Source organism: Branchiostoma floridae, chromosome 18 (assembly GCF_000003815.2).
Source record: "Branchiostoma floridae strain S238N-H82 chromosome 18, Bfl_VNyyK, whole genome shotgun sequence".
Classification (NCBI taxonomy): Eukaryota; Metazoa; Chordata; class Leptocardii; order Amphioxiformes; family Branchiostomatidae; genus Branchiostoma; species Branchiostoma floridae.
Genome location: NC_049996.1, coordinates 10,727,027 through 10,742,232, shown reverse-complemented (window position 1 = coordinate 10,742,232; position 15,206 = coordinate 10,727,027). Strand labels below are relative to the sequence as shown.

Genomic DNA, 15,206 nt, shown 5'->3' with positions numbered 1-15,206 from the left:
AGGATCTAGGCAGAGGCTCTTAACTCCTCTGTAGATAGGAGTAAGAAGGCAGGTAGGCCTTGGTAGCTCCTTGGTAGTTTATGTAAACCCTGGTAAATAAAAGTTTAAAGCTGCGCGCCAGAAACGCGCGCAGAATTTGTTTTCAAAGTTGACAATACGTTGTGATGGCAACAAAACGCGATGTTGTGATGATCAAATCGAGACTTGTCGTTATCGATCTGCATTGTCAAAATGCTATACTAAAGACCAAAAAGAATTAAATTGAATCCACAAAAACGCGCTAGGGTAAGGGTCATTTCATAGGGTCATCCGAAGGAGGATAATTTAGGATTGACATGCGGTCAATACTACATTTTATGCGGTCTTTGTGACCTTTGGCCTGAATCAGGGACCATCCATTGATAAAGGGAGGGGTGCGCACCACAGGAAAAGTAAGTAAGTGCAGCGCAGAAGAGTAAGTGCAGCGCAGAAGAGTAAGTGGCTCGCGCAGAAGAGAAAGTGGCTCGCGCAGAAAAAAGTAAGTGTCTCACGCAGAAAAAAGTAAGTGTGTTGAGCAGAAAAGTAAGTGTGTTGAGCAGAAAAGTAAGTGTCTTGAGCAGAAAAGTAAGTGTCTTGAGCAGAAAAGTAAGTGTGTTGGACATTGTTGATATCGGCCACGGTAACTTTGCGTCTTTCAAGAGATGAGTTTAAATAATTTGTTGCAGAGTTGGAGCTGGTGTCCACAGACCCGTCCTTCTGTACGCTAACGTGTGGGGAGGGGGGCGTGTGCCAGCTGGGTGAGAAGTTCCCCGGGGTGGTGATAGCGGAGTGCGTCTGTGTGGAAAACTACTGCTTCGCTGGCACATGTACTGTCATTGTGGATCAGGGCCCAAAATGCAGGTCAGTCCTACTTCTTCGATGATCAATTTCTGGCTCACTTTCTTCATCAATCCTCCAATCTTCTTCTTCTTCTAGTGTCATCGCTACACTCCTCCGCTTCCGCTCCTCGCACGTCTTTTCTCCAATTATGTCACTTTATGCGAATTAGACACGTGACTCGGTGTGTATTGGATCGAATGCTGCAGATAATCCGTGGCGTACCCCATCTCAACGCAAAGCTGAGGTTATAGAGAATGAGAATCATTATCTATTTGTAAAACGTAGCAGCCTTAGGGCTGCATTGTGTATGTGATGCATTACAAGGGAAAATGCTCACATTTCTTCGATATCGTTCTTTTAAATTACAATTAAAACGGTTAATGTTCGTCATAAAAGCATCAAACAAAGGATAATAAATCCAAATGACTCTTAACAGTATTTAAACATTCCATGCTAAAAGCACTAAGGCATAGATTATTCTTACAGTTGCCCAGCAGACACGCTGTCCTGGTACCGAGGGGACCGGTGTGAAGTCACCTTCACCCAGGCACAGATCATCGGGTTTGCCGTGGGCTGTACGGCCGCTGTGCTGGTGCTCATCATCCTGCTGGTGGTCTGTATGGCCAAACGGGCTAGGAACATGCTGAGGGCACAGAAAGCCAGACGGTGGGCCTTCCATATATAACATGTCTGTTGGGTCACCAGGTAGTGTGCAATAAAACTGTTACAGATGATTCTGAATGATATTATCTATAGAACGTCTTACAACATTCAACTTTTGCAAACAGATGTAAATGTATTGTGAATTATTTCATAAGGTTGTTTAATGGCTGATAAACTCGTTATTCATATCACAATTGTTTTATGTTTATCACATTAACCATTTTATATCTTTGGTCTACTTGTATATTTACAGGTATAGATACGACATGGGTGGTTTTGTAATGGGAAATCGCTACAGTGCACATCCGGTAAGGGAGTCTGGTTCTAATTCTAAGTCATTAACACACATTGTAAAATATATTAGTCGTAGTTTTAGCCTATTATCTCTATTGGCGCTTCTAAAGCTGCACAAACAGTCAGCTGCATGCCCCATTATAAAGCTGGAGGTCCCGTGTTTGACGATACACACACCAGTACAACATCAGATAAAGTGAGTGTTCGGCGGTGTGAGTGGATCAAACCTTACAGCCAGGTCTCCGGTTTAACATGTCTAGAAGGCGAATTAAAAGTCATCAGTTATGTCAATCCGTCCACAGATATGGTAAACCTAAATAGGAAATGCAAAGAAGCAATGACCATTTTCTCCCTCTTCAATGGCCATTAGACGAACACAATAGATCTATTAAAACCGTTCTAAAGGCATTCTTCATATCGCTGACATTGAACACTTTTTCATGAATTGCTTTAAACATTTGAAATATAAACTTTAAGGAAGATACAAGGTCATGTGTGACCTACAGAGTTGATTCCTCTCTACCTCCACCAGCTCGCAGACACAGGCTTCTTCCACCGGACGGGAAGGTACAGCATCCCGCACACAGACAGCACGGCGTCCAGCCGCCTCTACACATGGAACCCTACTGTGAAGAACGTACCGGGTGGAGAGGTAATGGCTCATATCCTTAGGCTTAGCTTAGTTCCAATTGCACCGGTGCCCGGCCGGGCTCCGAAGCCACAAATTTGTCCTAGTGGACTGCCGGATACCGCGGGTACCCCTCGGTGTTCCCCACGGGTAGGTCACTGTGTCTATTTGTTACCGGGTCCCGGGTTCATTTTAAGTCAACCCGGTGCCCGACTGGTCCAAAAATACCGCAGGAGCCGCAATGTGCCCCACTGGGACACGTAGGGGTGATGCTAGAAAGTGCTATAAACAGCCCGTGAACTGCCTGGAAGGGCCCCTTCTTCCAATTGGGACCTATATAAGATATACTCTGAGAGAGACACAAAACGCAATCATACACTGCCTTGAGTGTGTAATATGACGCATATACTTGAGCATAATAGAATTCCAGCATTTGGAAATGGTGTCATCAAACATAATGATTATGGTTACACAAAGATTTTATCTCGGAAAAATGCTTTCTCTATCATTGTTCACTAACAGCTCTGCCTTAGCTTAAATCTGTTTGTATACCTTTGCAGATAAAGATCCCACGAGTGCACGCGCCTGGAAAGGTGTTCCCGAAACAAGAGCGGATATACGCACAGGTACCGTCTATTTAGTACTTTCATCAAAACGATCGCGCAATGTTGTCTTGTGTGTAATTCAATAGGTTTTAAGGCAATAACGACGAGAAAGGTATAAGCCGGAAATTTTATCTGAGTTTGTTGAATTATGGAACTGTTCTCCAACTAAAAAAAAAACTCGCCAGAATTTTCGCCTGAATCGCTCAATGATCTCCAGCAATCTGACCCAACAAATGTGACGTCAGCAATGGATAAAAAAAATGTTGGATGTCCGTATCGCCCCCCGTCTCGGTAAAGAGAGGCACAATGTTATCAGCTAGTTATCATCATTATCATTAACATTTTCACTTTTTACAGACCATCGAGATGCGGTTCTGATGACTACATGTCCCGGTTACCCAACCTACAACGTCTTACTATTGATAGCTCAAATTTTATTTTTATAAGGGCCATGTTGATTTGATTATATGGATGACATCCGCGCTCGCACCAATTTTCGGCCATTTCCAAAAAAAAAAAAAGTTTTTGACCACACAGTAAATTGTGCAAAGTAGCTGTAAAATGAGCACATACATGCCGTAAATTTGAAAAAAAAAGTATTAAAAAAACAGATAACTAATGCCATAGAATGCCAAAATAAATCTAAAGTCAAAGAATAAGATGTGAAAAAAAATCTATTGTTGGTAGGGGTAGGTACTAGTACAGAAAATTTAGGTACAGGTTCCGTTCAGGTCCGGAGGATCATTTCCAGATCCGGACCTGAACTTGATTGTCTGTGGAAACTTGATAATTTGCTATACTCAAAACAATGATAATTGGTCAATTTTGCTACAAAGGAATCTGTTTGGTGGATTATCTGACTCCCACTGGCGTTTTAAAATCCCATCTCCAAGTAATCAAGTTTCTGTACCTTTGACTGTAGAAACTTGGTGCAAATGACTATAAACTCTACTCGACTTCGCTCTTGTTGTCTTCTTAGCCCGGTAAGACCCCAAACGCTTGCCGACATAGTGTGTCCATTTTCTAATTGGCGAAACCGGTTCCACTGATTTTATTTCAGGTCTTTTTTTTCGGATCGGTCCAATAAGAAGAAAAAAATGTTTTGCACCTGTACGATGTACTGGTCCCTACACCTAACTGTTGGTATACCATACTATGTGTGTTTAGTCCTATGTTCAGCCTTCCTGACCACTTAGATTTCATACTGAAGTCAACTTTTTTTTTTGGCCAAACTTTTTTTTTATTCGCTCGCTCGCATCAGTTTTGGAGTTCCCAGAGGATGTCATCCATATAATCAAATCAACATGGCCTAATGTAAACTTGCCTTGTTATATCATCATGAAATCTAGAGCATATAGAGTTTAAAGACATATGAAATATATTCAGATATGTGTATATATTGAATTGGCTTATCTACTATCACTCTAATGACTTTTAGGCCTTTTATTATCAATATGCAGTGACCTTATATAGTATGAACATTTGTCACTAGTAACTTTTCTGTGTACCACTACCAAAACAGTGTCCACAGCGTGCTTGTTATTCTTTCATAGCCCATACGTAGAATTCCGACTGTAATTGTTGAGTATGATGTATTGTACCGTTAGACCTATATACAGAGATATGTTGATAATGTCTTTGTTATATAGCGTTATACCTTTACATGTGTACATGTGTTGTCTTTGTATTTACTACGTCGACGTTTCTTTCACCTCTGTGAAATGTACATTTTACCACTCAGTATCACCTCACTGTAGTCTGTACTGTTTGTTCTACACAGTTTATATGGAGAATATATTAAGTAAGACCAGATTTACTCATTTACGTTACAGCGTTATGCATGAGATAGAATTATAGTAAAACCTAGATACTCTTCTTTTTGTTCAACCCTGCAAATATAACAATTTTTATCAAAAATTCCACAATGTTCAGTATTTTTGTGTAAGCTGATTAAGACCTCACTAAGCGTTGTACATTTAGACTCTCTCACAAACGAGGAGCGCTGATTCTCGATTCTCAACACATGGACCAGGCCTATGAGTATATCGGGTATGTGGTATTTGCCGCTCTAGAAGAATGAGAACCTGGCCCATATATTGAAAATCGCGAATCAGTGCTCTCCCTAAGATAAACACCGCTACTCGAAAGCTGCAAAGGTAGCTATGAATATAAATATTTGTATGAATACGACGGGCGTACACACGTACAAACCTCACTTTATCAATACAGAAGTGAGTGTTCAAGTAGGACCCGATATTAGCCAATACCTTGTACGGATTTGGTGTTAAAATAAAGCAGGTCACATGGCGATAATCTCCAATCAGATCCTCATTCACAAACCACCGTAGGATCTGCGTGGGGATTAATATGTCTAATATGTAAGTCAATGAATCGTCCATGTCTTTTTTTGGCGACGCCTCAAGAACGGTGCGTTTCCTTTCAACAGAACAGTGACAGCCGTATGTACAGTAAAAGCAGTTTGGTAAACAATTACGTACTTATGCATACTTTGTGACAGGGGAAGTTTTAATAGTGCACTTTGATTCATGACAGGGGAAGTTTTAATAGTGCACTTTGATTCATTCATTGGCTGCCTCTTCAATAACAGATGGTCGATTGGTCTCGTTCGTGGTGGAAACTGTAGTGCGGCTCGGTCGGAATGTTGACCTGTCGGTCGCTGACCCATCATCGCTGTTCTTTGACTCGTTTGCTCCGGCCGGATCTGCTTCTTTCCCGAGTGGCTGAGAACATAACGCATGAAATATGAGGAACTACGCACGTCAGGCACGATTTATCACTTTCGGTGCCGATTTATTTCGACACCCTTTTTGCGACCCACTTACATATTAAGTATGTAGTCTTCTTGCTCGACCCATGAATGCACGGTCATAGCAAATGATACATGATATACTGTGAGCATGAAAAGAAGTACATGTTCAGGTTGGAGATTTCCCTTAAATACTACCGTGAAATTACCCTGTAACACTACCGTGAAAGTACCTAGTTCTGAGGGCCGTCGCTCGGATAGGAGGTTAAATAGAGGTCCCGTGTTTGGGAGAACCACACCTCAAGCACGTTAAAGAACCCGCAACACTTATCGAAAATAATAGAGGTCCTTCTAATCTCCAAGCAGATCCTACGGTACCATAAGACAGTATCAAAAGCTGACAGAGAAGTGAAGCCGGCTAAGGAGTGTGTTTCGCTACCGGCGTAAAATGGGGACACCTCTTGGCTGACTACACTCCGTTAGCCAGTTTGGTAATATCTTATGCCATTTTATAGGATCTGCTTGGAGATTAAGGTCCTTCCCGATGTGAGTGGATCAAACTTTACAGTCTGGTCTCCGGGTTAACATCTTGAAAAGGTGAAAGTCACCTGTTATAGCAATCCTTCCGCAAATGCGGTAAAACTACAGAAGTAAATCCTACCGTGAAAGTGTACAAGTTCCCGTCAATCTCGATCCTGCTCAGCCGGACGGACGGTCCCAGGCCGGTGGACGGCCGGCCATGCATGACGTCATTCATCCACAGGTCTGGAGTGCTGGCTCTGTAGGCAAGACAAACAAGAACACATTGCTGATAATGATAGAAGAAGTTTATTTGCAAGTTCGTGCTCGAGGGCTAATTGCAAGTACATGGTATAAACATAGTAGATATACAAGTGACAATGGACAGTTATGAACAATATTCTACTCTAATACTAGTGTTGGCTATTTCCTAACAGGTTGAGTTTGACTTCTTTATTTTGAAGCAGAGGGAGACGAAAAGCCCCACCTTTCCTAAAATTCGTTAATCATATATAATAATGTGTGAAAGGAGAAAGAAATAAAAAGCACGTCCGGACATCGTTGTTGATTGTACTATGTATGTTAATGAACGAAATACCTAAAACTTACACATGAGACGATATGTCTTCCTGCTGTTGCTTTCTTCTCCACAAGACGATAGGCACGACAATCAACATCAGGAGAGCGCATGCGCCTCCAACCCCGATCCCGATCCATGCTCCGATCGGAAGCCCTAATGGTAATGACGGGTCCATTTCATTGGTCGGGGTGCTCATGGCCTGTGACGTCACAGAGGAGTTACTATCAGGTGCCATTGCGCTAGTCGAGATCATGGGCGCCGTTGAACGTCCGGGTGGCACGGCAACAGAAGAACTACCGGGCGTCATGGCAACCGAAGACCTCCCGGGTGTCATGGCAACGGTAGAACTGCGGGCTGTGGAACTTTCAGTTGTCATGGCAACCGCGGAACTCGCAGGTATCACGGCAACAGTAGAACTCCCAGGTGTGGTGGTAAGCAAAGATGGTGGTTTCTCTGACGTTGAGGAATTTGTCGCTGTATCACCCATTCCGGTTGTCGTGACATTAACAAGGACCGGTGACGTGGTTGCGTAAGCCTTGCTGGTAGTGACGTCGTTGGTTATGTTGGTGACATCGGCAAAACCGGGGGTTACTGTGTTTGGCGGAGTTGCACCCGCGCTTACCAAAAACTGCTGTGTCGTGTTCGTCGATGTTGACTTGGTTGTGCCTCCTGTCGTGGCATTCGTGACGTCAGATGTAGAAAGTGCCACTGTCATGTTCATCATCTGTATCGTCATGGTAACGGGAGCTGGAGTACTGCTACCATTGGTTGCCGTTTGGGCGGTCGTATTCTGGGCACAAGAGTCTGGGAAAGGTACAACAGGTGATTTAGAGAATGGAAGGGACAAAGGAGTACAAGAGGCAAAGTATCGTTATCATTTGCATTCCTTATTGTGCCTATATAGTTACACGAGATCTTTCAATCATGTTTGGGACCACACTCTTGCCTAAAACTTAACACCGCTGAGCAGGTGACCAGTAACCACTCGGCACTTTTGACTATAGCAAATGGGTATGTATGTTAGGCAAGTTAGCTGCGTAGCCTCGGGACATACATGACGTGTACAAAAGTCAAGAAAAGATTGGGAATTCCCAAGGAGGTCAAGTACAAGGATAATTATAGATTATTATGTGTAGGGGAACTACACTTCCTTCCCTGTAGTCAATTAAAAACAAGATACAGCATTTTTTCTCTGATTCAACATTGGATATGAAGTGTTTTGGAACGTTTCATCTTCATTTTTTGTGTCGACCTAGCCAAGGGTGGAACTATAGAAGTGTGGAACTATGGAACTATAGAAGTCCAACATTGAACTTATAACTTATAACTTACATTGAACTATAGATGCAAATAAACCATAAACCAAAATGGCCATAAACTAAAATGTCAGACCACAGATAACATATCACATACAAGTAATGCTCGTTTGCCACATTTACCTCTGTGCTTCTCTGGCTTTTCTCTCCTTCTAGCAATTAGACGATCAAGTGTTTTAAAGACGTGAACATATTTAATTGTTCAGGAAGTGTATTGCGAAAGCCAAATGTCGTTGGTTTCCAACCATTCCCAGTCTGACCAAAGGTTGAATGCAGGACGGGTCACGGCGGAAGTAGAATTTAATTCTCGGTGGAACTAAACACATATTTGGTCAAAACATTCAAACGAGTTTCAAGTCAACAGCTTGGTCCTAGCTGAATCTTCAGTCCTAGGACCGCCAGTATAATATCCCTATCATGAATGATCACATGGTGATTGTTACACCTTTGAACAATATTGTTTGAATAGAACGCGGGGCAAGAACTTGGCCACTGCGCTGCAAGATGGTGTTTGTTGAATTCTAAATTCATCCATTTCCTATTGGACTTGTATCTCGATACTTTTGTTATAAGACACGTTAATAGTTTTTGTTGCCTCAAGAAACAAATCTTTCTTGCCGTGTCAACCACCTGTATACTCTTATGTCAACATCATATAAGGTAACATTTGTCTCGGATTTCATTTCCGGGTTCGGTCTTGACGCTTGTTCCTCAAAATTCACTCTTGTTGTAGTTTCGACAACATAACACAACGTTATGTACTTATAACTGATAGCGATGTCCTATACAAATAAGTGCATCATCATCTTTTGAGAGTTTTATCTGTGATTGTCAACGAGTAGGTTAGTGAATTGAGGGGGCGTTGAGCAATGCCAAAACTGGACGACCTGCATATCTACTACCCAAACACTTGTACGTGCAAGTTCTGCGTATTAATTATCAAAACTTATGTACGTGCCATGTCAGAAAACACTGTCCCCTAGTACAGGAAACGTTGGGCAGTAAAACTTGATAAGAGAACAAACACTTACCTTCAACGACATATGCGACCAGATACAACAGCCCAAACACTATCCACACTTTTACAGTCTGCATGACGAAATGTTCCACTTGACAACAAAATCCTGTTCAACTGTTCCCTGTCCGCAAGTAAGATTTGACCTCCGTCTGAGCAAGTGTTTCGGCACCCATGTAATTCTGAGCCCCCGCCTAGCAATACGTTGTTGTCCTGAATCTATTTGTAGATGCTGGACCGAACCTTGGACCACACGTACACACGTGAAAACGATGCGTTGTAATGTTTAACTCTGACAACAAAACCCAGTAACATAAGAGTGACACGACCAAAGTCACTCCAGGCAAATGTCTTGTCGGACAACTTTTCTGAGGGCATAAACTAGGACGCGGGTCAGTACCCAATTTCTGCTCGTCACTCAACAAATTTAGAAGCAGGGGGAAGTTCTGAAATCAAAGAAACAATTTGAACGGAACTACATGTACTAGTACTTGTTATGCAAGGGACGTTGGGTGAACGTGCACATACTAGCCATATCGTAGCCAAAGCAAATCTATACAAAAGCTATTATGGATTTTCGATTGTTGTATTAAACACTCGCAAAGCGTCTCCGAGGCATGTTATGGCTATGATATTGTGCCACTGACTATCCAACATAGCAATCCTGCTTTTTAACACATGTATACAACTTGTGCGTTACTACGTTTCATCGCTAATTCATAAATTCTGACACAAAACACTATTATTCACTGATTTAGCGTCCCATTTATACAACATTGTTCATGTGTTAATGGGTACAGGTTCACAACACTGTACTGTGCAGAGTCCAAGACAACAAACAGGACTTTGGTCTCTTGAGCATATATATAGATGTGTGTTCCTGAAGCATTTGGCAAGTGACATATTTCCTCATAGCCTCAAACCTGGGCTCCTTAAGCTACTGACAAAGGTACTTATTATAGACTGTAACAGACATATTCAGCTCAATTATAGAACATTGGACCAATCATATGGGAGACCTGGCTCATCCAAGTCTTGTATTCAGCTAGAGGAAAGGGCATATAAACTAACAGTGCTGTAACACACCGTATGACTCTACTACTTCTAGTACCAATCATACCCTCGAGGTGGAACATCTTATCAATGTAGACATGCCCACGTTTAAAACATGCTGGTGCATGTACTAGTATGTGTGGAGGCAGGTAGATAGTCTCCAAGCAGATAAGTGCCTAAAGATAGTATCAAAGCTGGCAAAGGAGTATGGCCGGCCAAAGGGAGTCAAACGGGCACCGTGCCGGCTATACTCAGTTGCCAGCTTTGATACTATCTGTAGGCACCGTAGGGTCTGCTTGGAGACTAGCAGGTAGATAGTGGAGTCAGTTTATCTTTCCAACACCTGTTTCAACATGCCTACAGATCTAATCTCCAAGCAGATCCTACAATGGCATAAAATAGTACCAAACTGCGCCAAGGAGTGTAGTCAGTTAAGAGGTGTCCATTTGCCAAACACACTCCTCTGCCGGCTTCACTCCTCTGCCAGCTTTTGATACTATCTTATGCTACCGTAGGATCTGCTTGGAGATTACTACAGATCATCCTATCACAATTAGCATTTCAAACTAATGAGCGAGTGGCTGCATGTCAGTCAATTACCTGCATTTCTGTTTTGCATTTCTACATTTTGACCGTGGACATTGCTACAGGATCTGTACATTGTAATTTGTCCATAGCCCTTTTTGTTCATTCTGTTTGCATGCTGGAAATTTAGAAAATGCAGGGCACCTAGAGTGTCTCAAACATCATTAGCATGTGCAGTGTATTCTCCAAGCAGAGGTTGGGTCAGTAGATAGAAGTGGTCGGGATTTTTACTGGCTCGCTTGCCTCACGAAGGAGTCAGTAAACATCATGACCACTACCATCTACTGACCCAACCTCTGCTTGGAAAATATGTAGTGCATTGTGTCTAGTCCAGTCTGTTTTCATGGTAATGACTTTGATTTCCAAGAGAGACCTGCAGTGCCACTTGTCTAACATAAATTCCACTGTACAGAGTTGTAACTGGACCCTCCCTGTAGAAGATAGAAGTTGGGTGGGCTGCCTTGAGAAAGATTTAATCGGGCTACAGTGCCCCATGTCTCATAATAACTTAAAAATAAGCAATGGTACATGTAAGAGGGTCCATGGTGTCTTAGTCTGAATCCAAGAGGCACAATTGTGATATTCCAAGGACAAACATGAAGAACAATGTATGATGTAGGATCCATCTCTGATCATCAACTTGTGTATTGCTTAACTGCCTAAAAGACCAGGGTTTCAAGATATTCTGGCAAACAAACGACATCAATGCTGACATGAAATGGAGTTGAATTAGTATACCATTTTTGTATCTTTAGTTTTGAGTTGTACAATAAACCTATGTGAAGGGGAAGTGTTTGTATGTCTTGAGCAGAAATAAAACTGATGACTAAATGTGTGAGTGCTTATCTTCAAGAAGTTTTGCTACATGAATCAATAACATTGACAGCATACGTTATCTTCAGGAAAACACAGACACTCCATTTGAGCTGATGTTACATGTTTATTCCATGTTTAGCCTCCATGTATGTAGACAGCCTCTAAGTCCTGGGCGGCCCTCCTGGACCACCACCACCACCGCCTGGACCACCTCCCTGGCCACCTTGGCCTCCAGGCCCTCTCTGGCCCATCTGTGAACAGAGAAAGGCAATGAGTGGGAGGGTACAAATTTCAATCACAAGTTGTTTGGGGCTTCAATGGTAATGTTATGCAGGTTTTACTAGCACTTGTTTATCAATGTAAATTCATAGAGTCTAAAAACCCACATATCATAGTGGGAAAACTTGCCTTCCACAGCCTCAAAAGAAGTCAAATGCAACAAAACTATGACAATATTATTCATGGAGTCTCTATCCAAAAACATATGCTTCATGCACTGAGACTCATAGCTATATTTCAGAAGTATCTTTTATGTAAGTTCATAAAGTCTAAGAATTATAGAAATAGTCTAATATTATAGAAAAAGTGGTTAAATTTGTCTTCCTCTACCTATAAAAAAACATCAAACCCAACAATACTAGCACTATAATGTACTAGAATGTTGTATAACATTGGATGTAGTTTCTAATATCTTTGTATTTTGTATCATTACATGCTTGTACTTTGTAATTAGTGCTCAGTCCTGTATTTGCTATAAACTTTTCAATTACTATAGAAGCCGTTAAATTGCACACCCCATGTGCCAGCATAGTTCGTGCAATTGTCCGGGTGGTGCAACACTGCCAAGTTATCTAGCTAGACCACACCGGTTTGGGATTTTAGGATGTCCTGCAATTTATAAAAGTGTGTGGTAATCCATGGTGCAATTAACTATCTTCTACTGTAGTATGAAATTTAGACTTTGGACTGATTAGTGGTTTACTCACTCCTGGTGGGCGGAACCTGGGCGGAGGGGTGCGGTCCTTACGAGCCTCGCGAGACCGGTTCCTCACCACCTTGCTATGGATGGCGCAGCTCACACAGTAGTGAAGCTTGGCATACAGCTTGGGAAGGGCGTACACTGGGGAAGGGTGGAACATCAACCATCAGTCAAAACATGACATTTCACAAAACAAAATTGCACCCCCCCAAAAAAATCAATATTTCATTGTTCTACTTGGGAAGAATAAATCCTAGGTAAGTTTGAATATAGAGACTTGTTTTTGAAGACCATTGCTTTATTTCCAGTGATTTATTCAGGGACTTACAGACCTGATTCATACTATTCTATGATACTATTCATAGAATGGAAAAGTCTTTATCCAAAAACATATGCTTCATGTCCGGAGACTCTAGTTACATCTCAGAGATACCTTTTACATTGTACAAAAATTAGTAATCATACACCAGCTGTACTTCTCAAGCTTTACCACAAGATAAAAACCGTTGCCTCACCTTCATACACGCTGGCCTCGGAGATATCCCTAACGGCCGCAGCCTCCACGATGTTGCGGATGACGAACTTCTTGATGGCCTTGTCCTTGGGGCAGCAACGTCCGCAGTTGGTGCAGCGGATCGGCCTGACGTGGCCGCGCCCTTTCTTGGAACGTCCGTTATTACGCCTCTTCTTGGTCTGTAGGAGTACACAATAATAGTCAGCAGGGAGACTATTGTATATTTCAATCTCTAATAAAAAGTGTGAACAATATGTTTTAATGTAGAAAAATCATGTAAAAATGTACAAGGGCCCATCACAAGTAACATCATGTAATTTTAAGAGCATACTATGATCAGAAAGACTGTATGCAGTCAAGAAACTGATCACTGCGGAGTGACATGTTGATACCGATGTTATACTGTCTAATTAATACCTGATTGTATCAGGGCATATCTTCTTGTCCAAGTAAAGTAAGTGCAAATTGGATGAAATAATGATTTCTTTTTTTTTACCATCTTCGACTTGAGATTTGACTGCGATGTAATCATTTCCTGATTATCGTCTATGGAAATACACGTAGATGTATAATTACTCTTCTTGTACATAACTATCATAACAATCTCTCCAGGACATAGCATCTTTATCTTTCACACAACAGGGCACAGACTCCAACTTCCAAGTTTGGGGACATGTGGTTATCGCCCCCCTCCCCACTCTGACGATTTCACTTCAGACATATTTTTCATGATTTCGACAGGTTTCATTTTCACATTTTTCCTCATCGTAGGGCAAAATGTCCCCAGAGAATGTATCATAGAACCTTCTAGGTGCTTGTTGCTACATATCTTATACCTTTAAACATCCGTAATCATTCAGAATCTACGAAAATTTTCCCATTTTCTGGCACCACGTGAAAAGATTACCCACCATTTTGACTGCAGGCAGGGGAAGAGGCCGAATCACCGTCAGGATGCGCAAAAATCACAACGCAAAACTGAGTAAAAGCTGAAATATCTAATATTTGGAGACGACAACCACTTAAAACTATTACTGATTATGGGCGTGTGATATGAGTAATTATGATATTCACAAAAACATTATTGTGTGACGAAATGGAGTTTTCGGGTATCCTTTTCTATTTTTCTCTTGGCGGATGTAGGCAAATTCAATACGGCGTGATAGAGTCACGAAAAGCACCATGGGAAATAAGGGACGATCAGTCGCACTGCAGCGACACTTAGCGACTTTTATTTGAACAACAAGATACGCAGTTGCAGGGTATGCGTCATGTTTCAGTAATTTGATAACGACGTTAACGACAATTAGTGTCATTACTGAGCGGTTTCGATGGCTGCTATAGTAGCTGAGGTAGACTAGAGAGAGTGACGACATCGTGCAAGTAAAGTCACCATCTCCATCTGTAATCTGCAGCTTAATACAGTGTTACTACATTTAACGTTACATAACGCTATGCATTTAAATGGAATATAGAAAGCCATATCAAAGTTGATATAGAATATCGTCGTCGCTGAGGATATAGATAGACTAAGCGCGTGTTCAGAACCCCGGTTATTCAATGTACCATGATAACATTTAGCGCAACCGTGAAAGACTTCGTACTTGGTATTCTCTATAATTTGTATAAATGTAATGCGAACATTTTCATCTATCTCCGGAGCTCCAAATACCCATAACTAATAACGTTAAATTCAAGCTAGTATAGTGTGAAGTAGAAGTGTGGCCAGTGACAAGAAAGAGTATCTTACATTGGTCCCCACCCTGACACTGTAATAAGATATAGTTAGAAGGCAAAGCTCTTGATAATGATGGATTGCTGGAGTGGCTCGGAGAGACTGTTGATGTGAAACGACCAATCAACTTGTCTCGCTCCTTGACGCGCTCGAGTGCGTCATTCGCTGAGTCGTAAAAATCGATCCAGTGCAAACATACAAACCTGTAGCTACTCCGTGTACGGTATACATATTACATTTGCACTCCCGACCTTCCTTCGTTTCCTGCATTACGTGACC

At 41.8% G+C, this 15,206-nt stretch overlaps 3 protein-coding genes across 3 annotated transcripts in view; 1 reads left to right on the top strand and 2 right to left on the bottom strand.

Moving 5' to 3' along the window:
• The window catches only part of LOC118405398 (cell wall protein DAN4-like), a 7,622-nt gene extending 4,196 nt beyond the window's left edge, over positions 1 to 3,426 (top strand). The window contains exons 5-10 of the mRNA XM_035804896.1: positions 705 to 879; positions 1,345 to 1,524; positions 1,775 to 1,829; positions 2,348 to 2,467; positions 3,004 to 3,069; positions 3,406 to 3,426. Coding sequence (XP_035660789.1) covers positions 705 to 879; positions 1,345 to 1,524; positions 1,775 to 1,829; positions 2,348 to 2,467; positions 3,004 to 3,069; positions 3,406 to 3,426 — 617 coding nt within the window. The remainder of the gene's footprint in view (positions 1 to 704; positions 880 to 1,344; positions 1,525 to 1,774; positions 1,830 to 2,347; positions 2,468 to 3,003; positions 3,070 to 3,405) is intronic.
• Positions 3,427 to 4,358: 932 nt separating this feature from the next.
• LOC118405790 (probable GPI-anchored adhesin-like protein PGA18) lies at positions 4,359 to 9,713 on the bottom strand. Its single transcript, XM_035805544.1, has 4 exons — positions 9,262 to 9,713; positions 6,944 to 7,718; positions 6,477 to 6,594; positions 4,359 to 5,789 (listed from the first exon to the last, which is right to left on the bottom strand). Exons 1-4 carry the CDS (start codon positions 9,323 to 9,325, stop codon positions 5,628 to 5,630), a joined length of 1,119 nt encoding a protein of 372 aa, XP_035661437.1. The 5' UTR covers positions 9,326 to 9,713; the 3' UTR covers positions 4,359 to 5,627.
• Positions 9,714 to 11,803: 2,090 nt separating this feature from the next.
• On the bottom strand, positions 11,804 to 14,257 carry LOC118405792 (40S ribosomal protein S26-like). The gene is made up of 4 exons (XM_035805545.1): positions 14,104 to 14,257; positions 13,194 to 13,371; positions 12,686 to 12,819; positions 11,804 to 11,950 (listed from the first exon to the last, which is right to left on the bottom strand). The coding sequence occupies exons 1-4, from the start codon at positions 14,104 to 14,106 to the stop codon at positions 11,861 to 11,863; spliced, it is 405 nt and encodes a 134-aa protein (XP_035661438.1). The 5' UTR covers positions 14,107 to 14,257; the 3' UTR covers positions 11,804 to 11,860.
• Between the last annotated feature and the right edge of the window lie 949 nt (positions 14,258 to 15,206).